The sequence below is a fragment of the Eschrichtius robustus genome, chromosome 16 (genome assembly GCF_028021215.1).
Source record: "Eschrichtius robustus isolate mEscRob2 chromosome 16, mEscRob2.pri, whole genome shotgun sequence".
Lineage (NCBI taxonomy): Eukaryota > Metazoa > Chordata > Mammalia > Artiodactyla > Eschrichtiidae > Eschrichtius > Eschrichtius robustus.
The window spans coordinates 75,338,279-75,361,720 of NC_090839.1; the positions used below are offsets into that span (position 1 = coordinate 75,338,279).

Below are 23,442 nucleotides of genomic sequence, written 5' to 3' on the forward strand. Positions count from 1 at the left end.
CCTTGTACACGAAGTTATCGTTACAGAGGCAATCGCACGCGTTACCCACTTGGTAAGAGAAACTGAGGCAAAAGCCCAAGACTAGGCTGTCGCTCCACCCTCCAGCTTTTAAACGGGGCGGGGCGGGGCGGGGAGGACGGGGCGGGGAGGGCGGGGCCACGGCATCGATCACTCGGCGTTCCTCTAGGCATGCCTTGGTGATCGATACTCCTCGGGCAAGCCTCTGACTACTCGGAGACAGCCGGAGTATTCGGTCCAGAAGGGAGAGTCGTCGCCGGCCTCCGACGACTCGACACTGTCCAAACTCGAGACAGGTGAGTTTGAGCAACTCGAGAGGGCGTGCAGCTCTGACTCCTTAGAAGCGGGGAGGCCGGGCTGAGAGGGAAGGACTGCGCAGGCGTAGCGTGAAGGGGCGAAGCAGGAAAGGACGGTCTCGCGCGTGCGCTTTGGAAAGCACAGGGCGGCCCTTCAAAGCAGCGAAACTGAGCCGGCTGTTGGGGGAGTGGGGTGGGGGGGGAGAACCGGGGGTAGCGCATGCGCGCTGAGAACGCAGTTTAGCCGGTCAACTCCAGCGCCTCCAGGGGTAGGAGGAAGGCCCTGCGCGTGCGTGGTGCACCTCTTACGCCAGTCATTTCTTTTTGCGCGTGTGTGAGACTGGGCTGTTGTGTCCCTGCGCGGTTCTTGGTGTCGCGTTGATGCGACTCTAATGCACTTGCGAGGCTTCCGATTTCCGTCGTGTTTGTAGCGGCAGGTGGTTGCTGGCTGACCCTCCCGGGCCAGTCGCCGTTTGTCGGTCTGGAGCTAGGCCGACGGGGCACGCTTAAACCATCGGGCCCCAAATGTGGACCAAGGGAAATGAAGGCCCGGGGGAGGCGCCGGGGAGGGAAGAGGTGTGAGACCTCGGGGTGGAGGGTTGGTGGGTTACGTAGAGCCCGCCCAGCCCGCTCGTCCTGGGGGACCCGGTGGGCCCTGTGCATGTGGCCGCCTGGAGGACGGGGGTGTCTTAACTCGGTAGGGGTTAACTCTGAGCAAAGATGGGTCACCGTGCTCAACAAGGTTGGAGTAAATCCAGGGGCAGGGGGTGGGCAGGTGTTGGGGCCACACCGACGGCCCAGCCCGATCCCGTCTGCTCGTTACAAGACTGGGCAGCCTGGTCCCAGAAAGCCAGATTGAGGCCGATGTATTCTGGGAGGCGCTTTAGAGTTTTAAAGATAACTTAAGAGAATTCTGGGATGACTGCGGTGGCTTCCTAGAAGGCTTTATTTTATAAACGTCAGGAACCCCCTTGGGCTGTTAACTAATAGCCAACCAAAGGCCAACTTACATAATACCCTCTATCTGGATGGTGAATTCATGAAGTCAGGACCTGAGTCGGGCTGTTGTATACAGCCTGTACTTGGCTCCTTGGTGTTTAACGTGACCAGCGAGAAGCCGTTTATGAAGTTCACGTTAGGCTGGTTTATAAAGCCAAGACAAAAGCCACTCTGAGAGGTTAGCTCATACAACCTTGGTCTGACCCCCTTTTCAAGATTATTTCCTATGCCAACAAACAGTCCTTTACGTAAGAAGCCAAGACAGTACACTGAGAAGAGCAATTCTATGCAGGCTGTACCTGAGCTTCCTGTGAAAGCTGTCTCATGTCATGAGACCAGTACAGACAGGTGGCACTCTGGAAGGTCAGTTTACAAAGCCAGGACACAAGACCTTCCTCTGGAAGGTTTGTTCATTTAATACAACCTTTTATAAAAGGCAATTCACCTCTACCCTCACCCCCTTCAAAAAAAAGCCTTATGTAACCAACAAGAAGTCTTTTAAGGCCAATACCTGTCTACCCCTAGGAGACTGACTTTAAAGTGAGGATACAAGGCCACTGAGGCTTTTTCATATGGCCTGTGATTATGGGGACAATGGGTCTCAATGTGCCTGGAATAATGCCAGTTTGTGACTTGTCCCTGAAACCTACTATCAGCACTTCCAGTATTCAACTTGTGTAAGATGAAATTCCTACGTGCAGAAATGGCAGTTCCAAACAGTGAAAAAAAACGCTGGAGAAAATGATGAGAATAAAAAAGTTTGCAAAAGAAAAATGTATATTTTATCAAGCTAAATAAATAAAAGGCTTATATTATAGCATCCTGGTTTGTATGATAAATTCTGTAGTTAATCCACCCATACCTACCAGAAGGCTGTTTATGCAACTTGCTTATCCCTTTTACGTGGAGCTCTGGGAAGCCAATGTAAAGGCCAGTTTGCAGTCCCACTCTGAAAGACTGTTCACACAGTTTACCCTTGATTCCCTCCTCTGGAAGCCTCGTTCGTTTAATACAGCCTTTTAGAAAAAAAGGCAATTCAGTGAGGAACTCTGGGAAGCAAATCAGTAAAGCCAGGCCATGAGGCTACTCAGGCTGATACCTTCCTCCAGAAAATTGCTTGATACAATCGTCAAGAAACCTTTCTATCAGACTAATGCATGGGGAATGCTGGAAGCCTGATTTGTAAAGCCTGGACGTGAGGCCATTGAGAAAGGCAGCGTAATGTAGCCTCTACCTGACCTTCAGTGGAAGGCCGTACCAACTGGTTGTTTGAAGGCTGCTGCTTACAGCCCACATGAGGCCAGCGCCTCTGGAAGATTGTTTCACACAGCTGACAAGAAAGTGTTTCACCCAGCCGGGGAAGGACCTTGCTCCTATAAGGCCATTTCAGATGGCTAACACGGATCATGGAAGATAGGTTTGTACAACTAAGACGAAGTCCAGGCTTCACCTGGTCCTCAGACAAGGGCCCAATATGTAATGAAGCCAGTCTTTAAAACAGGTCATGAGGCCACTTTGGAAGACTTTTCTGTAATATGATGCGGCTCCTCCTCGGAAGGCCGTTCGATACGGCAACTATTGAAAAGGCCAAATCATGGAAGATCCTGGGAGGCCGATGGAACGAAGCCATACATGAGACTACTCAGACGGATGGTGGCCAGCGCGGCACCTCACCAGGCTGCTACAGGCTGCTATTGTAAGGCCCCCTGGGAGGCTAGTGTTTAAGATCAGTCATGAGATGCGCAGGGCCGTTTCAGGTGGCTAACACAGAGGCAACCTGGAAAACCATTTTGAAAATGAACGCACAGCCATCCCGAAGCGCCCACCTCTGAAAGGCTGTGTCGTGCAGCGTCAGCATAAGTCTCTCTGAAGGCTTTGTTGTAAGACGTTCACTGAGGAGCTCTGGATTCAAAATAAATTACTCAGGCTATTTTATGTGGCCACGGAGAGGCTGCTCTGTACAGCCAGCTCGAGGCCCTCTCTCCCAGAAGGCTGGTGCACACGGCCGTCAACCTGAGGCCCTCCCCGCAGCCACCTGGCGAAGCAGCACCGCAGCCTCCTTAGAGGCCGGTTTATGAAAACCAAACACGAGACCACCTTGGGAGGTCATTTTGCAAAACAGCACGGGAGGCCACCTTAGAAGCTGGCTTTGTAAGGCCTTTGCGAGCTTTGCGAGCGACTATTTTGTAAGGTCACCCTGGGAGGCCAATTTACAAAGGTTAAAATCTGCATCCCAGGGAACTGGTTTATAGCCCATTTGAAACCCTCCAGGAGGCTATTTTCTAAGGCCACTAAGAGACCAATTTACAAAGTTGGTACATAGGCCCCAGCAGAAGCCATTTTTATATTAAGGCAAATAACTCATCTTCTGGGAGGCCTTTTTTTTTTTTTTTTTTTTTTTTTTGGGAGGCCTTTTTGTAGACCTTTGTGAGAAGCCAGAATATGAGGCCTCTGAGGCCTTTCGCACGCTCAAGGTGAGATTTTTCAAAATTGCTTTATGAGACTCATGTGCGACACTCAGGGGATGAGCATTGAGGCCACCCAGGAAGGCCAGCTGGTGGGTCCACGTGCTGTTTTGCGTGTGGCTAGTGGATAAGACCATGCTGGAAGGCTGCACTGTGAAGCTCTTTTTTTTCTAATATATTATTATTTTTATTGATATTAGTATGGTATTTTTTTATAAATTTATTTATTTATTATTTTTGGCTGTGTTGGGTCTTCGTTGCTGCACGCAGGCATTCTCTAGTTGTGGCGAGTGGAGGCTACTCTTTGTTGCGGTGCGTGGGCTTCTTGTTGCAGAGCCCAGGCTCTAGGCGCGCGGGCTTCAGAAGATGCAGCACGTGGGCTCAGTAGTTGTGGCTCGTGGGCTCTAGAGCACAGGCTCAGTAGTTGTGGCGCACGGGCTTAGTTGCTCCGCAGCATGTGGGATCTTCCTAGAGCAGGGCTCGAACCCATGTCCCCTGCATTGGCAGGCAGATTCTTAACTACTGCGCCACCAGGGAAGCCCTGCACTGTGAAGCTCTTAACGAGACCAACACAAGACATTTATGAATCTTCTGGGAGGCTGGAGATAGAAGTCATCCTGGCGGGCTTGGGCCAGGCCACTCAGGCTCTCTGAGTCCTGTCATGCAGTAAACCAGCTGGGAAGGATATCCATTTTGAACCAGGGACTGAGCTGGGATCCAAAGCTCCAAAAGCTGATGCAGTCTTCATGCCCGAACATGAAGGGTGTCTGAGTGGACACTGCCACTTACTGTGAAGTTTTGGACAAATTGCTTAATCTCCCAACTCTCACTTCATTCATCTGTAAAACCTCACACTGTAGAATTGTGAGGGATATGTTAGATAATGTACATAATACATGGAGCCTTGGGATTTCCCTGGCAGTCCAGTGGTTAGAACTCCGCGCTTTCACTGCAGGGCCCCGGTTTCGATCCCTGTTCTGGGAACTAAGATCTCACAAACCGCGTGGCACAGCAAAAAAAAAAAAAAAAAAAAAAAACCCAGAAAACATGGAGCATTGACATGGCACATACGAAAGGGCCCTGAGGTTGAGCATAATCTAAGTTCTGTCTCTGCACAAGTGATTGACTGTGGTGGTGTGTTTTGGTCAAGTCACTTCATTTTTTCTGGACTTTAGTTTTCTCATCAGCAAAATAGGAGGGTGGGGTTGCAGGGGAAATGATCACATACACCCCTGTCGGCTTCACAGTATGGTGAGGAACAAATACAATTAGAAAGCGGTGCTGGGGATAGACTGCAGAACTGAGAAAAACTCTGAATTACTGCACTTACTTTAGGACAGGCCCAGGAAGAGGCACCTCAAAAATAATGACAAGCGAGAAAGGTACACCCTTTTGTTATGTGAAGTGATAGGATTTTCTCATCTGTAGAATGGGGAGAATAATAATTCCTTCCTCAGAGTTTTCTTGAGAGTTAACCCGGATGTGCAGCTTCATCGTGTGCTGGCTTGTGATCTTGTGGCTCTGGTCCCTCATTTATAAGATCATGGATTGGTGAGCTAGACTGCCCGAGTTTTAAATTTCTGCTCCACCTCTTATTAGCTGAATTGCTTTGGGACATCATTTAACTTCTCTGCTTTAGCTTCCTTATCTGTAAGATGGAGATGACAATACCTAAAGTTTCTGTAAGAATTAAGAGTGTATATAAAGTGCTTGGAGCATTCCTGGCTTTACAGCAAACGCTTTGTAAGTACTTTATCAGCTTTGTAGGGTCTTTCTGGGGGTGAAATGAGGCAAGTATTCTGTCTGCTGAATACTGAATATTCCTGAACTGGTGCGGAGTGAGCTGAAATGGGGCCCAGCAATAGGAATGGCTTGTCTGACGCACCCTCAGGGACCATATCTCTAGCATCCTTCACACGTCTTTGTTTCTCCATCTATTGCTAACGTCTTCACACACATTAGAGCTAAAGGGAACCATGCTTTCTCCTCCTGTTCTTTGGTGTGAGTTATAGATGGAATCCCAGCATGTCCAGGAAATCTGGTAGGAGTGTTTATTTATTGCTGCGTAACACATCACCATAAATTTAGTGACTGTAAAACAACACACACGTATTATCTCTGTTTCTGTGGGTTGGGCGTCCGTACAGGGTTTAGCTGGGTCATCTACATCAGGGTCTCTCACAAGCCTCCAGTTATAGTGTCAGGGCTGAGCTCTCATCTGAAGGCTCACCTGGACAAGGATCTAAGTGCCTGTGGTTGTTGGCAAAATTCAGTTCCTGGAGGGCTGCTGGACTGAGGCCCTCAGTTCCTAGCTTGCTGTTGACTCTAAGCCACCCTCAGTTCTTTGCCACATGGGCCCCTCCAACAGGGCCACTTGCTTCATCGATGCATGCAAACCAAGAAGGCAGTAGAGAGAGTCTGGCAGCAAGATGGAAGTTCCAGTCTTATGTGACCTGATCCCAGAAGTGGCATCTCGTCACTTTGGCCATCTTAGACCAAAAAGTAAATAGCTACACATACCAAACCTACACACCTGTTGGTTATAATAGGCAAGTAATAATAGTTTTCTATTGCTGATATAACAAATTATCACAAACATGATGGCTTAAAACAATAAAAATTTACTAGCTTACAGTTCTATAGGTTAGAGGTTAAACATGGAACTAAAATCAAGGTCTCAGCAGGGCTGCATTCCCTCTGGAAGCTCTAGGGGGGAATCCATTTCCTTGCCTTTTCCGGCTTCTAGAGACCACCCACATTCCTTGGTTTGGGACCCCCTTCCTCCATCTTCAGAGCTGGCAACATTGCATTCTCTAACAATTCTGTAATCACGTCTCCCTCTGACTCTGACTTTAGCCAGGAAAGATCCTTTCAAGGACTCCTGTGTTAGGTTGGGGCCAGCCAGATAATCCAGTATAATCCTACCTCACAGCCCTTATTCTTCATCACATCTGCAAAGTCCCTTTTGCCATGTTAGGTAACATACTCACAGGTTCTGGGGATTAGGATGTGGACATCTTTGGGGGACATTATTCTGCCTACCACTCAAATTACAGGTCCTGCCCATACTTAAGGGGGTTAGATAAGAGTGTTCATAACAGCAAGCAGGGATCATTGGGCTCTCTTGCACCTTAGGGTGACTTTCTTCCCTCACAAGAAGTGGAGCATGTAATGGGGCTTTATCACAGGCAAGTCTTCATTCTTGCCTTCACCATCCCCCCGTGGCTCTTGAGTGTCAGTTACTTTTAAGGGTCAAATAAGGTTCTTTTATTATTAACCACAGAAACCCTGGTTGACATAAGCAAGAGGAAATTTCTTGGGAGACTGTGGGGCCCACAGAATCGACGGAAAGCTGGAGAGCTGGGCTTGGAAAAGACAAGAACTAAAGTGGTTCTGCATCTTAGGAATTGCGGACAATAATTGTGAGACCCTAGCAAGAATAGTCTGGTCCAGAAACTGCCACTAGGACAAAATTGAAATGTCAGCTCTCTCTGGTCAAGTTGACCTACTTAAAGTTCAAATTCAAAGGAGGCAACTCGTTGTCTAGCTTGGGTCACATACCCACCGCTTGGCAACATCCCACCAGACTGATCTCAGTGGGTATGATGGAATTTCTCAAAAGGAGATGGAGGTAAGTTGTCAAGAAAGAGAAAAGGATTCTGAGCCACCAGAACTCAACAAATACCCTCTACTACGTTCTCTGCCATCTGTTTCCTCAATAGTAGAAGGAAGTTATTGCTTCATTCAGGGCAGGATAACTGCTACATCATCAACACTGTAGTGGCTAAACACAATACAAGTTTATTTTTTGCTCTCGAAGCATTCCAGCATGGATATTCCTAGTTGGGGGGCTATCTTATGGCTCTGCCATCCCCTAAGGCCTCAGAGTCTTTCGCTTCCAGCCAGTGGATAGGGAAAGTGTGGAGGATCACATAGGAAGTGTTTATGGACCAGGCCTGGAAGGGGCATACGTCACTTCCATCCATTAGCTGGAACACGGTCCCGTGGTCACATCTAATTGCAAATGAGAAATGGAGTCTAACTTTGTGCCCCGGAAGAAGATGCAATGGGCTTTGGTGAGCTTAAAGCAAGAGTTTGTTTTTGTAGATAAAGTTTTATTGGGACACACCGTGCCCATTTGTTTACATACTGTATACAGCTGCTTTCACACTACAGTGACAGAGTAGTACCAGCAGTGACTGTATGGCCTGCAAAGCCTAAAATATTTGATATCTGGCCCTTTACAGATAAAGTTTGTTGACCCCCAGCATAGAGCAGTCTCTGCAAAAAGCATGATGGTCCCTATTTCTTAGTATCAAATGAGATGGGGCATATAGCAGCTGTTAGTATAATACCTACAACATTGTAGTGCAAATAAATCACCATAAGTTGTGAGCAGTAGAACCTGTTCACATATTAGTACTTATTCCTAGAGACTGGCCTGCCATCTATATATAATGTCCAGGCTAAAGTCACTAAAGACACCAACTGTGATAAACCTTTTTGTATAGGATTTACGTATTTCCAGGTTTCCTCCAGAGACGTTAAGATCTCATTCCTTCAGTAGTAATTGAGTGCCTACTATGAGCTTGACTCTGCAAGAAGCTCAAGGGCTGTTCAAACCCAAAACACTGTCGGAGAATCTTGGCAGGCTTCACATAGGGGATCATTTAAGATGGGCCTTAAAGGCTGGATAGGAGTTGCCAGAGAAGAGGGGTGTTGGAGGCATTCCAGACAAGAACAATACACGTTACTCTCTGAACAAATACAGGTCCGGTGCCCACTGTGTGCCTAGTGTTATGCCAGGCCCTGAAGATGCAGTGGTGACACCAGACAGATAGGGACCCTGCCCTCACAGGGCGGAGAAGACCGTTGTTGAAGAATCAGTGCAGATGAGATGTGTGTTACATGGGACAAGTCCGGAAGCCTTGGGAACCTATAGGGGACCAGGTCTGTGCGTGCTGTCTCTCTCTCGGTCTCTCTCTTTTTTTAGGAAAATAGTTTATATATATTTAAAATTTCAGTGGTTGACATTTTGGCCGCTGGATGTCATCACAGATCTAGCTTGTTTTCCCCCAGTCTTATTTTATGAAAATGTAGAACTGTAAATATGTACGCATACAACGTGGTGTTTTGCTGTAACTTATTTTCCCCCCAGCACTCATCGGACTGAGCCGGCTGGGCCGATGGCGGGGCCAGGCGCGCTCTGGGAGGCCCTCTGGGCACTCCTGCCCCGCACGAAAGAGGAGCTGAAGCTGGAGCTGGGAGAGAAGGTGGAGGGCAGCGTGGTGCTGCTGCTGCAGGAAGCCGCCGAGCTCTTCTACGGGGACAGGAGGCGAGAGTGTCTGCAGACCTGCGAGGCGCTGCTCGACTACTCCTGGGAGAAGCTGAACACAGGGCCCTGGCAGCACGTGGAGAAGGACTGGCGGCGGGTGTACGCCTTCAGCTGCCTCCTGAAAGCCGTGTGTCTGTGCGCGCCGCCTGGGGACGCTGCCTCCGTGGCCGCCGCCCTGAAAGCCTGTGACATGGGCCTGCTGATGGGGGCGGCCATCCTCGGGGACATCCTCCTTAAAGTCACTGCTGTCCTCCAGAAGCACCTGCTCTCTGGAAAAAGGCCCGCCCCCGGCCCGAGCCAGGAGCCGCTCGGCTTAAAGGTATCCGGGGGCGGTGGGGGGGGGGGGTGGGCAACCGCCACTGACCACACCCAGCAAAATCCATCAGCCCTGTTTTCCTAGAAGTCACAGGTCAGCTCTCCCCTGGGGTGAAGCCCCTGGCATGCTGACCCCTCTGGTTGAAAAATGGCCTCTCCATTGGTTTGGAAAAGGAGCAGGCTCTTGTCTCAATTTTTTTGTTTTTCCTCTGTTTGTGCAAAAGCAGTGCCCCTTGGGGAGAGCAGGAGGGTAAAAGCTTTGTGGTTCCTGAGAGAAGCGGCTCAGAGGGATTGTGTGGCCGAGGCCTGCAGCCAGCGGGAGCCCTTCTCTTTCAGCTTCTTCCTGGCCCCTTGGTTGAAGTGTCACCCACTGTCCTGTCTGCGTCTGTCTTTGTGCTGCTGAGTTTGGATGAGACACTACAACTCACGTGACTGATCGGTCCTGCCCTTTAGATACTTGACCGTGTCCTCACTGGTATTTAAGTGCATGTGCCAGACAACACCCCACAGACACTGAGGGTGGTTTCCTCAGGCTTCACATCCCAGCACTGACACGCAGACCCACTCACAGTACCTCTGGGCAAGTCAGTCACCTCCTCTGAGCCTCAGTTTCCTTATCTGTTAAAATAGCAGAGTGCTGACCCCCAGAAAAAAAGGACTCAGACTGTACTGGACACTGGGTAAGGGAGTTACGGGGTGTTTTCGACATTTTTCTAAATATTTTCTTGTTTTCAGAATTCCCTACGGTGAGTATTATTTTTCTATAAGAATAATGCAAATGGATGTCATAAATACACCATGCATGTAACTGAAATAAAAAGTGAGCCTATAAACAGGGAAGAGAAATTTGCAGCAAAGCTGTCAGAGAGGAGATATCTTTATTGTATAAGAATTATACAAATCAACAGGGGAAAAGAAAAAAGAAAAAACTGGGCCCCAGGAGGTAGAGAGAGCAGATACACGAACAGACTGTTCACAAGGAGGAAACAGATCTGTTAAACAAACATGTGGGAAATGTTCAACCTCACCTCTGGTTTAAACAAACAAACAAAAAAAGCAGCCATTCTTGGCTCTGAAATTATCAAATGAGATTTTATACAACACCCAGTGTTGCCAAGGGTGCCACAGGGCCGAGGGCATGGGGTGTTGGTGGACCTTTCAGAGGGTCAGGCAGACATGCAGATCAAGGGACAAATATCTGTCCCCTTGGGCCCAGGGGTTGCACCCACCCTTGCCCAGGCCAGGGCTGTCCCAAGGGATATGGCGGTGGCTTCATGGCCAGGGTGGTGTTCGCGGTCTGGGGCAGTGCATATGGTTAACGGGGTGGGAGCTCAGGCTCTGAAGGCAGCTGCCTGGGTTCACATTCCTGCGCCACCACCCGCTGCCTATGCCTCAGGCAGTGTCTTGGCTGCTCTGTGCCACCTCCGTTCCCCTGCCTGTAGGAAGGGTTGTGCTCAGCAGCCTTATTGAGCCCCAGCGGTGGCCCAGATGCGCCGGGAACCAAGGGCATGGTCCAGACCCCGTCCTCAAGCTGACATTCTAGTGAGGCTGTAAAAGAATGTCTTCTCCCAGGTGGTGAGAAAGGTGGGGAGGCTGCTTCAGACAGGGTGGTCAGGGAAGGCCTGTTTGACAAGGGAGTCCAGGGAAGTAAAAGTCTACTTTGGGGACAGCGAGAAAAGAACAGGCAAATTCAAGGCCTCGCGCATCGCCTGCAGGGAAGAATGTTAGCTGTCGCTGCCGCCACTGCGTGAATGTTGAGCACGGGCTTGGGGTCCAGCAGAGGGAGCCGACAGGTGCCCGGCGGCAGTGCTGGGTGCTTTACATACGGGGTCTCGTCACCCAGCGGGGTTTAACACATGGGGAAACGGGCTCAGAGACAGTAACTTGTTCAGGCCCCTCAGCTGGGAGGTGGTTAAGTAAACGATGAGGCAGCCACTCAAGACATTGCAAGGGCTGGGTGGCAGCATGGAAACTACTTTAGAGAAATGATTGGACAGAAGAGGCAGAGTTGCTTATTCATTGTGAATCTTAGAGGGGATCAGAGATGTATATGTGTGAACAAAATGGGAAAGGAACATACAGTAATGAGAAGAATCCTTGTATGTTAGATGGTGGAGTTTGGGATAGTAAGTTTTCCTCTATGAAAGCAGTATATTAGTTTTATAATTCAACAAACATTTTAAATGAACCGGTAGAGAAAAAAACATGTTGATATCGTGAAACGTCAGTAGTAACAGTAGCAGCAGTAAAACTGACAATAAATATTAACTTATTATTGTTACTAATGACACCTCAGCTGTCTTACTACCATTGATGCAAATTCCTAGTGGAATGCCTCGAATTTTGGCCTTTCTGCAGTTGTTGCCATCTTGTTTTGTCTTAATTTTGAACAGAAAGCAAGGAATGACCGCGTTCCGATTCCAGATATGACGTCAGAAAGAACGGTGCCCCGGCTTCACTGTCCATCCCTCCAGCATTTCAGGAAGCATTTTTTGGATCCAGGGAGGCCTGTGATCTTGGAAGGTGTGGCCGACCACTGGCCGTGCATGAAGAAGTGGAGGTGGGCGTCTGCTGAGGGCGGTGCGGTTCCTCTTCCCAATTTAGCAGCCCCAGAGACCCCCAAATTCCTCCTCCCATCATCCCCAAGTGAGTACAGCCCCCCAGACACTTCACTGGCAGTGAAGCGAGATGGACGGCCGAGGGGTTAAACACGCATTAAAGGCACAGCGCTCTGAAGCGATGCCAGAGGTTATAAGATTCTTACCTTCTACAGCTTGCCGGCCCTAAGCAGTTTTTAAGGAGTGCGTCGTGGAAGTCCAATGTTAAGTCCATTATGCAGTTTTGCAGGATCTCAGGAATTCTGTGGAGTTTCTTAGGGGTCCCTGAGCCTTGAGAGTAGAAATAAGAACCCAAGACAGCCCCACCCCCTCTGCGTGGGCTCCAAGGGCTCCTGTGTTTATTCTCTCCTCATGTCTGTTTCCAGTCCCTCCTCAGGTTCATGGTGGAGAGGTCAGATCAGGCAGCTGGACAGTAGCCATGATGCCACAGCCATGCCTAATTTTGAAATGAGGAGGCGTGTCTCAGGCAGGTGGATGGAGCCAGCCTGTCTGTGGCAGTGGTTTTGCGGAGGGAGTGGTTCCTGCTGAGACTTGTGTGCTTGACCACGCAAGGCGGGCACATGCCATGTCTTCCCTCACTGTCCCCTCCCTGGTTCCTGTGTGACGGGCAGTGTCATCACCCACAGTTTGCAAACGGGGAACAAGGGCTCAGAGAGGCGAAGGGACTTGCCACAGGTCCCCTGGTGGGTGACAGGCAGGGCTGGACTCGGCACCAGGCCACCGGAGCTGAGGACCCAGGCCCCTCACCACCCTGCACTGTCTGCCACTGGCCCAAAGAAGATCTCTCTGCTTGTGACAGGGTGAGCAAAGAGAGAGGTTGAAAGGCGCTAGGCAAGCAGGGAAATAGAGCCGCCCAGCAAGAACCAGATTCATTGGTTGTATCTGCAAAGCTGCCCAGCGCCAGGTGGGCAAGTGACCTCGCCTCTCTTGCACCTGTGTCTCCTCAGCAGTGAAGTGGGGTCTTCCTCCTCCTCGTGAGCGTTTGTGCCAATGAAAGGAGACCAGCGTAGCACGTTTAGCAGGGCACCCAACGGGTGTTAGCATACGATGGCAATGCCAATCCCTGTTTTCCGAATAGTCTGGAGTACATCCAAGAAATCGCTGGCTGCCGCACCGTCCCAGTAGAGCTCGGTTCCAGGTACACGGACGAGGAGTGGTCCCAGACGCTCATGACTGTCAATGAGTTCATCAGCAAGTACATCACGAATGAGGTGTGTCGTTTGACTCCTGCCCCCTAATACTTAGGAGGGAGGGAACGCGTTACATTTGGGCAAATAACTTCCATGTGTCGCCAGGGGAGGTTTTGGAGGAGTCAAGAAACCATTCTTTAAGGGCCTGTGGCCAGTAGGCTGGCCAGCATGAGAAAGGCAGGCTGGATATAAGGTTCCCATTTCAGGCCCTTTGTTTTTTGGAGGTTTTTTTTATTTGGTTGGTTTTTTGGGGTTACAATGTAGTGGGTTTTGGTATAGTCACAAGATTGTGCAACCATCACCACTATCTAATTCTAGAACATTCTCGTCACCCCAAAGAAACCCCGTACCCATTAGTAGTCACTTCCCATATCCCTTTCCCCTTCCCCCCATCCCCAGGCCACCACGAATCTGCTTTCCGTTTCTATGGATTTGCCAGTTCTGGACATTTCACATAATTGGAATCATATAATATGTGACGACCTGTGTCTGGCTTCTTCTATTTAGCATAATGTTTTCAGGGTTCATCTCTGTCGTAGCACGTACCAGTCCTCCGTGCCTTTGTATGGCCGAATACTATCCCTTTGATGGATAGACCGCATCTTGTTTGTCCATTCCTCAGTGGACGGCCATTTGGGTTGTGTCCACTTTTTGGCTGGTATGAAGAATGCTGCTGTGAGCATTCACGTACACATTTTTATGCGGACATGTGATTCCATTTCTCTTAGGTGTATACGAGGAGTGGAATTGCTGGGTCAGATGGTAACTCTGTGTGTAACCTTTTGAGGAGCTGCCAGATTGTCTTCCAAAGCAGCTGCGCCATTTTGTCATTTCTTAACAGTGAGGGCCCTGGGTGTCTTCCTCTTCCTGATACCTGTTGGCCACTCTGGCCGCAGTTGGGGTCAGTGGTGCCCAGCGTCCCATCTGCCCCGCCCCCATCTGACCCTTGCAGAGGCCCTCGGGCATCTTCGAAGAACCCCTGAGCGTCGGGGAGCCCAGTTTGTAAAGCACTGATCTTTTCACTCATCTGATTCGTAGACATTTTCACAAAATGATCATCTCCAGTGCAGGCAGATGTAGGAAAGTGGACTCTCACGTTAACTGCTGGTGAGAGTGTAAATGATGTAACGTTTGGGAAAACGACGTGGCAGAAGCTGTTGAGGTTTAAAATCCACATACTCCCTGACTGCATTGTTCTCCTTATGTAAACATAAGGACCAGAGCATTCGGCTGTTTATTGAAACACCGCGGCAGAACCACCTTAATGTCCACCAGCAGGGGGATGGTTGAATGAATAATGATGCATCCTGTCTATAAAACATGCATCCATCAAAAGAATGAGTCACGTATGCCTGTATTGACCTGAAGAGGTAGTCATGATATATCATTAAATGAAAAAAGCAGACTTCACAGTAATACATATTGTATGATTCCGTTTTTATTTTTAAAAAATCCTTATGTGTGTACAGCCCCTTCACGTTTCATTTGAGGAAACTGAGCCCCGGGGCTCAGGGTGACTTACTCAGGGCAGAGGCAGGGCCGGATCCTCAGTCCCCCCATCAGCCCAGTCCTGCTGGCTGGCGAGGGATCACATTCGCCCCCGGGTCAGAGGAGGGGGACCAAGCAGGCCGGAGAGGAGGGCCCTGCAGGTGACGCCTAGGGCAGGGGGCTGAGAGCCAGCCAAACGGGCAGCTCTGAGGAGGTGTCCCGCGACTAACGGGGCTTTTCTGTGTCGCCTCTGGTTTTTCTCCCATGGAGTAGCCGAAGGACATCGGGTACCTTGCTCAGCACCAGCTCTTTGACCAGGTAAGTCCGAGCCCCTCTACCCTTCACCCTCTCACCCTCTCCCACCTCCCTTCCTGGGCGCTGGCCCCAGAGGGTTGGAAAGGGGTCGCAGCCTCATTTGCTCCCCAGTGGTACTGCCCCCTGCGGTGAGCAGGGAGGCCCCCTGTGCCTCTACCCATGCCCTACTCGCCAGCGGGCAGCAGGGGAGCAGAGCAGGCCCTAGGCTGTCCCCCGGGGGATGGAGCCTGAAGCCCGGGTGTGGTCGGAACTGAGGAACAGGTCCCCCAGGTGAGGGTGGCAGGCTCTGACCTGACCCAGAATGAGCAAGTTGCCGCTGACCTTGACTCACAGGGTCCCCTGGGCAGGGCCTGGAGCCGCCCTAACCACCCCTCAATCGTCTGCTTACGAGGCAGGCTCCCCGCACCTGGGCCTGTGCGCTGGGGCAGGGCCCAGGTTCCACTCCTCTGGCTACCCTGACCGGCTGGATGGAAGACCCTCAGGACGAACTGGTGGAGACTGAAAGAGGAGGGGGCCGTGGGCTGGAGCTGAGGGGAGGAGCAGGGCTCAAGGCCGAGGCCAGTCCCAGGGAGAGGCGCCTCGTGAGCCGGGGTCGGAGAGCAGAACGAATCCCCGTGCTGGGCGCGTCCACCAGCGTGAGAGGGTTTGGTCAGAAAAGCAGAGCAGGAAGCCGAAGAGGGGGGCTGGGGCCAAGCTGGGAGGGCCTTGAAGGCCAGGCCAAGACAGCGAGGAGCCCTAGGACATTTGTGAGCCGGAGGGTTCCCACTCCGAGGTGGTATTTCCAGGAGAATCCAACATGGGAGCCGGGGGATGCACGGAGAGCGCCCAGGGGAAGAAGAGGGACAGTGGCAGGCTGCACTAGCTCTCTCTCCGTCACACATCCTCCCCTGAGACCGTCCAGGTGTGGCCCAGACAGCGCCAGCATCCTGGCTTTTAGAGTGCAGGGTCCATCCTGAGCCGCACCCAGATCAATGGCACCAGCATCACCTGTCACCCAGACCTGCGTGAGGTGGGGCCCGTAGCCACCAAATGCAGAGCTGGGGAAGCGGCGGGAACCGGGACCGTCTGGCTCGTGGGGAGTGAGGAAATGGGGCTGTGCAGTGATGTGCAGGATGGCCGCAGCTGAGTTGGCAAAGGACAGGAAGAAAGGCCGCAGAAGGTGAACAGGGATTGTCTGCGGGGGGTGAGAGGGCGAGGGGGTTCCTCCCTCTCTTTTCTGCGGTTTCCAAATCATCTATAATGAGTATGTATAGTCCTCATAACGAGAAGAACAGAGACTTTGTTTTTAAATGCAAACAAAACGGAACAAAGTGAGGTGTAGCGTGAATCAGATTGCATCCTGTGCTTTCAAAGCCGTCTGGTTAGGATGCTGAAACCCTCAGAGGAGGGCTCACCCTGGGGAATGACCGGACAGTTGGGCTTTCCGTCCACCCTTTGCCTCATCCCCCGCTCTCCTCTTCACTCTGTACTTGGGGGGGTGGCCGGGGCTGTGACCCTGATGTCTGGCGGGAGACGGCTGCTTTGTAGGCCCCTGTGCACCGGCACTGAACCCTGCCCTGGGGACGCCGGGACAAAGGAGACAGTTGCTCTCCTGCCCCGTGGACCTGAAAAACACGTGTATCTGAGGGTAATGAGCGCCTTGAAGGAAAGGAAAAATGTACCCTACAAAGGAGGCTGGGCAGGGCAAGGGCCCTTTCCATCCGATGGTCAGGGAAGGGGTCTTGGGGAGGTAATGCCTCAGCAGCAGCCCAAAAGATGAGCAGTAGGTACCCAGCCACATGGCAAATATTTTGCCCATTTTTTTTTATTGGGTTGTTGGTCTTCTTATTTTGAATTTTAGGAATCCTTTATATATGTTCTGGATGCAAGCTAGTTGTCAACCGTAAGCATTGTGGGTATTTTATCCCCGTCATCAACTTGCCATTTTATTTTCTTCTTGTGTCTAAAAGGACATGACAAGCGCCATGCCAGCTGGGAGAGCAGCAGATGTGAACTTTCACCTTCAAGGGGCAGGAGAGTTCAGCGTGGCCGGAGCCGAGCGCATGAAGGGGAGGGAAGTGGCAGATGGGGCCTGAGAGGGAGATCAGGGCTGGAGGAAGGATGGTTTTCTTAATGTGAAGGGAAGTGTTTCCAGGATGGCTGCGGCACTGTCTGGGGAGGAGTCGAAGTGACAGGTGTGGAAGCAGGGAGACCGCTAGAAGGCTGCTGCAGCGGTCCAGGGAGAGCTGACGCCGCGCGTGGAGAGATGGGGTTAGGATGTGTGTAAGCTGCCGGCACCTGACGTGGTGGGTGTGCAGAGACCGAGGGAAAGGGAGCAGCCCAGGAAGACTCCTAGGTTTGGGACCCGAACCACTCGTTAGGTGGAGCTGAGGCATCCGGGGGGACTTGGCAGATGTGGTCTTGGCCAGGCCTGACGCCACAGCTGCCCAGAGGGGGCAGTGCTGGGCGGGAGGCGAGGTCAGGGGCTGGGTCTGTGCCCTGAACAGGGAAGACCTGGGTCATTCGGGGTCAGGACCACAGCCAGTGGGAAGCTGGGGTCCCTGTCCTGACCGGGGGGCCCCAGTTGGGGCTGTGCCAGCCTCCGGGAGCTGCGGGTCCAAAGTTACAGGGGGGCAGGAGGTGATGGGGCCGCGTGGGCTGTGTTCTCTTGCCCAGGCTTCCCCATGTGAGGACTCGTAGGTCCTGAGTCCTGTCCTCTCTTGCTAAGTGAAGAAAAGGGGGATTCAGGTTGATCAGGCCCCTACCACGTGATCTCAAGAGACCGGCCTGTCCTATCCCCTGGCCTCCGTCATACTGGGGCTCGGCCTCCCAGGGCCCCTGGAAGCCACAGGTCGTCTTGGCTCCCTGTCTTGGAGCAGCCAATTGCCATTTTACTAGAACACGAGGAAGCACATTTAGAAGTAGAAGGCAAAGTACATGATTATTTTTATGACAATCGAAGACTTTGAAGGCGTTTTGTCTTGGGACCCCAGAAGTGGGTTTTCTCCTCTGCTGTCAGACTACCTTGGGGATTGCCGGAGCCCTGGGGCCATCATGCAGCGCAGAGGGACCGCCTGGCCTGCCAGCCTCTGTGTGGCTTCTGGGGCCTTCTCTGCCTGCACGAAGCTCAGGGTCGCCCCACCCAAAACCTCTTACTGACTCCCCTCCCAGCGACCCTGTGTTTCAGAAGATTTTGGCCACTGTGCTTGGTCTGCCTTCAAGTATCAGTCACGTCTAAGACGGTTTCTCCTCTTGGCGTCTCTGAATCCTTGGCCAGTGGCTCTGATGACACCGTCTGGTCAACCAGTCACCGCTCAGGAAACCTGATGATGTCACCAGGAACCAGGCAGCTTCTCAGCATCCCCCAGGGCTGGAGTCTGGCGTAATCCCAGCCAGAAACCGTGTGGTGTGACAGCGAGCCTGGCAGGGGAGACGCAGGCAGTTCCCAGAGGCCTTTGGCGTCTCGCCCCTCGCTGGGGAGCCCCACAGGACGGCCCCTCAGACTGTGAACTTCTCTGTCAGCCCAAAGCAGTGGACACAGCAGCATTTCCGCATTTCTACATGGGCTGTTGGAGACAGACTCTAAAAGTACGGAACAGCCCAGGCTCCCCGCAGGGAGAACTTTCCAGCCGCCCCCTGCGATTGTGGCACTAAAGTAATGGCCAGTCCACCTGCAGGTGTCCCTTCAGCCCCGAGAGCTCAGTCTGAAAATACCTGAGTAAACTAGCATAGTGGGTCCCCTTTGCAACCTTTTGGGAACCAAACTTAAGTTTCTATTTAACTTCCCAAAGCCTCCGAGCATTTGCCGGCAGAGCAGGCAGTCTTGGGGGCTGGGGGCTCGGCAGGGCTGTGTGGACTGGCCCCATTTGGAAAGAACCGGAGTCTCAGAGTGAAGAAACCACTCACCCTGGCTGAAGCCACTTCCCGACCAGGCCTGCAGAAGGCAGCTCCAGCCCCTCCCTCAGGGCGGCTGGATTCCTCACGGGTCCTGGGAGTGGAGCCCTGGAGCTGCCTTCTGCGGGTCTGGTCGGGAAGTGAGGAGGTGTGGGGCATAAGAAGACATGAGGGGACTCACGGTACTTGCCGTTTTAAAGTATAAGGTGGTCCCCAACTTAGGATTCTTCAACCTTATGGTGGTGCCGAAGTGATATGCGTTCAGTAGAAACTGTACTTTGAATTTTGAATCTGGCTTTTTTCCTGGGCTAGTGGTGTGTTTACGATACTCTCTCGTGATGCTGGGCTGGGTCTCCCAGTTCGTCACACGATCATGAGGGGAGACGATGGATACGGGCACAGCCACTCTGTACCCAGATAACATTCTGTTTTTTGCTTTCAGTACGGTATCCAATAAATTGGGTGAGGTAGTCAACACTTCATCATAAAATAGAGTTTGTGTTCAATGATTTTGCCCAGTTGTAGGCTAATGTAAGTGTTCTGAGCACGTTTAAGGCAAGCCAGGCTCAGCAATGATGTTCGGCAGATTAGGTGTACCAAACGTGTTTTCAGCTTTCGATATTTTCAAATTACGATGGGTTTATCGGGACACAACCCCATCGTAAATCGAGGAAGAACCTGTCCATCTCATGAGAGATGGTCACTGACGGTGCCGGGGCAGGTCAGCTGACCGCACCTCCTCGTACAGCCCTCGTCCTTCCCCGGGAGCCCTAACTTCACAGCCTCCCGGAGGCCCCTGACGCCGCCACACAAAGGAGCAGCACAAGCTCACTTTCACCTGGGTCAAAGTCCATGAATGGTTTTAAGACTTCCACACTTGACCACATCGCTTTCTTTTTTTTAAACCAATTTTTTTTTTCACCCAATTTCTTTCTTTCTTTCTCTCTCTCTCTCTCTCTCTCCCTCCCTCCCTCCCTCCCTCCCTCCCTCCCTCCCTTCCTTTCTTTCTTTCTGCATTGAGTCTTCGTTGCTGCCCGTGGGCTTTCTCTAGTTGTGGTGAGCGGGGGCTACTCTTTTTTGTGGTGCACAGGCTTCTCATTGCAGTGGCTTCTCTTGTGGCAGAGCACGGGCTCTAGGCAACACGGGCTTCAGTAGTTGTGGCGCACGGGCTTAGTTGCTCCGCAGCGTGTGGGATTCTTTCCGGACCAGGGCTCGAACCCGTGTCCCCTGCATTGGCAGGCAGATTCTTAACCACTGTGCCACCAGGGAAGTCCTGACCACATCGCTTGATGCCACCAGCAGCCTGGCATGAGGGTGCCCCCTTTACCACATCCTCACCACCACTGAGTGTTACCACTTTTTCAGCTTCTGCTCATTTGATCAGTGGGAAATGGTGACAATGTTTATTGCTAATGAGACTGAAACCCTTCTTTATATCTAATTTATCTTTATGTATGATCTGGTTTTTGTCCTTTTCTTATTTGTATACCTTATGTATTGGGATCCTTATTATTTTTCCTTATTATTTTGTATGCACTCTCTACATTAACCTTCCTTTACCACAGTTCAAATGTTTCCCATTTTACTCCCCATCTTTGTATTAAGTAACTTATCTTAAATGTACCAATTGTGATTGCTTTACCATTAGTAAAGTTTGGAAAATCTTCCCTTTCAGAGATTTCATCAACTACTCAGTCCCATTTTCTTTTTGTTTTTCTTTAATTTGATGTTCTAAAATTAGAAAATTGCAAGCTGGTTTATTTTTAGGTACAAAGCAGTGGTATCAGGTTTTTAAGAAAAGGAAACCAAGCTAAAATGCATATGACATGGAAAGAAATCTGAAAATAAAATTATAACCCTTCCCTAGCAATTATATATTTACTTTCTAAAATTGATTTTTAAACTCCTATACAGTAAAATATGGCTACAGTCATATTATTACACAAGAAGACAGTGTGTATCGGCCTTCCGGGAGAGTCAGTGGACTTCTAGGCTGCTGTGTCGCACAGGCCTGGTCTTAACCCCCCGCGTCTGCTCTGGCCCTACAGATCCCGGAGCTGAAGCAGGACATCAGCATCCCCGATTACTGCTGCCTGGGCGCCGGGGAGGAAGAGGAGATCACCATCAACGCCTGGTTCGGTCCCCAAGGCACCGTCTCCCCGCTTCACCAGGACCCCCAGCAGAACTTCCTAACCCAGGTTGGAGCTGCTCAGAACATCGGCCTTCCCCCTCCTCCTGGCCCAGCCACACGCGGCCTGGCCGCATTGTCCACATTTAAACACTAAAGAGATGAACCACTGACAGGGACGTGGACAGAAGTGAAAACAGAGAAACAAAAGGTACCCCGCCTCAGGGTGGGGCCCTCTGCCTGGTCGGGGCGGCTTCCAGCCATGGCTCCTGCATCGTCTGGGTTCCCGGACACCTCCTGAGGGCAGAGCAGGGCCGGGGCGCCATCTCAGGACGGAGCAAGTGCCCCGACGGCTGCCTCTCCCCTGCCGTCCATCGGAACCAGGCCAGCTTCTCCTGCCAGAATCCTCTCTCCAAATACGGGGAAGCTGCTCAGCCAGTGGGTGGTTTTACTGAGACCCAGACAGAGCAGCGCGCGCGCGTGCGTGTGTGTTGTAAGGGGAGGGGCACCTGTTATAAAACCACCTTCCGTCGTAGGCAGAGAGGTTTGACGAGGGAGAGTGTTCTTCCAGCCCGGGGACCAGTCCCCAGAGGCAGCAGAGAGGCCGGGAGCCAGACCGCCTCTCAGCCTTGTGAAGGTGGGCCATTCACTTAACCTCTCTGTGCCTCCATTTCCTCACCTGTAAAATGGGGGGGAGAGGATAAACCACCTCGGAGGGCTGTGCTGAGGCTTAGAGTTAATAACACGTGCGGCACTGAGACAGCGGCGCCACGGTCGAGGCCTGTTAGCAGCGGTAGCGAAGGCAGTCGCTCCTCACCTGGCGTGTGCGCCGGGCGCGGGGCGGCCGGGGCGGCCGGGCACCTGCTGAGGAGGGCGGCTCTCTTCCGTGCAGGTGATGGGCAGGAAGTACATCCGGCTGTACTCCCCGCAGGAGTCAGAGGCCCTGTATCCTCATGACACGCACCTTCTTCACAACACGAGCCAGGTGGGCCTGGGGGACCGGTGTGACCCGCCGTTTCCCCTCCTCCACACCCTGTCTCTGAGAGCAGGCCAGTGACTTCCTTCGCTTTCCTCAGGTTGACGTGGAGAATCCCGACGTGGAGAGGTTCCCCAGGTTTGCCGAGGCCCCATTCCTGTCCTGCATCCTGTCTCCGGGAGAGATCCTCTTCATCCCGGTGAAGTACTGGCATTACGTGCGGGCTCTGGACTTGAGCTTCTCGGTCAGCTTCTGGTGGTCGTAGCCCGAGAGGAGGGTGCCCGGCAAGCAGACGCGCTCGTGGTCACACGTCCTCCGCCCTGTGCCCGGCCCGGCCTGCGCCTGAGGACTCCCTCGCCGGGCACACGCAGGGCGAGGGGTGCCCAGGCCAGTGTGGGCAGCGGAGGCAGGCGGGTGGGACCCCAGAGGGACATTCCAGGCCCACAACCCGCACAGAAGTTCCTGGGCTCTGAGGTTGGCTGCCTGGATTCCAGCCTGGCCCTGTCGCTTAATTGCTGTGTGATTTGGGGCAAGAAACTGCACTGTGTGTCTCCATCTGGAAAATAGGGCAGCGCTAGTCCTCACCACAGAGGGCTCTAGGGATGCGGTGTAGGCAGAGCTGCGCTACAAACCTCAGCGGCTGTCCCCAGTCTTCATGATTATTACTGTTGTAAATACTGGCCTGTCAGGACAGCCGTGGCCCGCAGGCTCTGGAGTGGGGTGGCCATGGCCTGGTCAGGGGGGTGGGTTCTTACCGGCTTGCTCAGCTCAGGCCTCTGCTGGGCAGTGGGGAGCCTGGGGCAGTTTCTGTCTTGGTTACTTCAGAGAAGTGCACAGACCCGCTAGCTTGGCGAATTTTCCACTCCACACCCTCCCAGCAACCAGTCCCCCAGTCAAGAAACAGAACCACCTGGCAGGCCCCCTCCTGCCCCTTGCTGTCTCCATCGCCCAGGGGTCACTCCTCTCCGGAAGAGGGTTTTAGGCTAGGAGAGACCCAGGCTTCAGACTTTCCATAAACACATTTGTTTTGTTTGTATAAAACATGGGTGGTTCTGTTTGAATTTTGACCAGGTAAGGATGCTGGGGGCAGGGGTGTCACAGACCTGCAGGAACAGCTGTGGAGGAGGCCCAGGGCCATGCCTCTACCTACCAGGCCTCTCTCCCTCCGTGGCCACCTCACGTCTGCTGGTCTGACCTTGAATTCAGTCTCTTCCCTCTTGTAGCTAGCCTTCTCCCCGGGGGAGAAGATGGCCCCAGCAGGTCAACTCCAGATCCCAGCACCTCAGCCCACAGCTCAGAAACCTCAGGGAAGGTTCTGACCATTGGGCCTGGGACCTTTGCCCGTTCTGGGGCGATGCCGTGGGGCAGGGAGTGGCTGCTCTGATTGGCGGGGCCTGGCTCACAGGCGGCCCCCCCCCCCCCGAGT

The 23,442-nt window shown here is 52.2% G+C and overlaps 1 protein-coding gene across 1 annotated transcript; it reads left to right on the plus strand.

Annotated features, from left to right (window-relative positions):
- Positions 1-225: 225 nt before the first annotated feature.
- KDM8 (lysine demethylase 8) lies at positions 226-23,057 on the plus strand. The gene is made up of 8 exons (XM_068565301.1): positions 226-314; positions 8,937-9,432; positions 11,822-11,988; positions 13,125-13,257; positions 14,998-15,042; positions 20,961-21,110; positions 21,933-22,025; positions 22,117-23,057. The coding sequence occupies exons 2-8, from the start codon at positions 8,965-8,967 to the stop codon at positions 22,279-22,281; spliced, it is 1,221 nt and encodes a 406-aa protein (XP_068421402.1). The 5' UTR covers positions 226-314; positions 8,937-8,964; the 3' UTR covers positions 22,282-23,057.
- Positions 23,058-23,442: the final 385 nt, after the last annotated feature.

Excerpts from the sequence above, each read along its gene's own strand:
- KDM8 (XM_068565301.1), top strand. The coding sequence starts at position 8,965 with ATGGCGGGGCCAGGCGCGCTCTGGGAGGCCCTCTGGGCACTCCTGCCC. Across the intron at positions 11,989-13,124 it reads CCGTGCATGAAGAAGTGGAG|TCTGGAGTACATCCAAGAAA; the intron begins GTGGGCGTCTGC and ends TTTTCCGAATAG. Across the intron at positions 15,043-20,960 it reads AGCACCAGCTCTTTGACCAG|ATCCCGGAGCTGAAGCAGGA; the intron begins GTAAGTCCGAGC and ends CTGGCCCTACAG.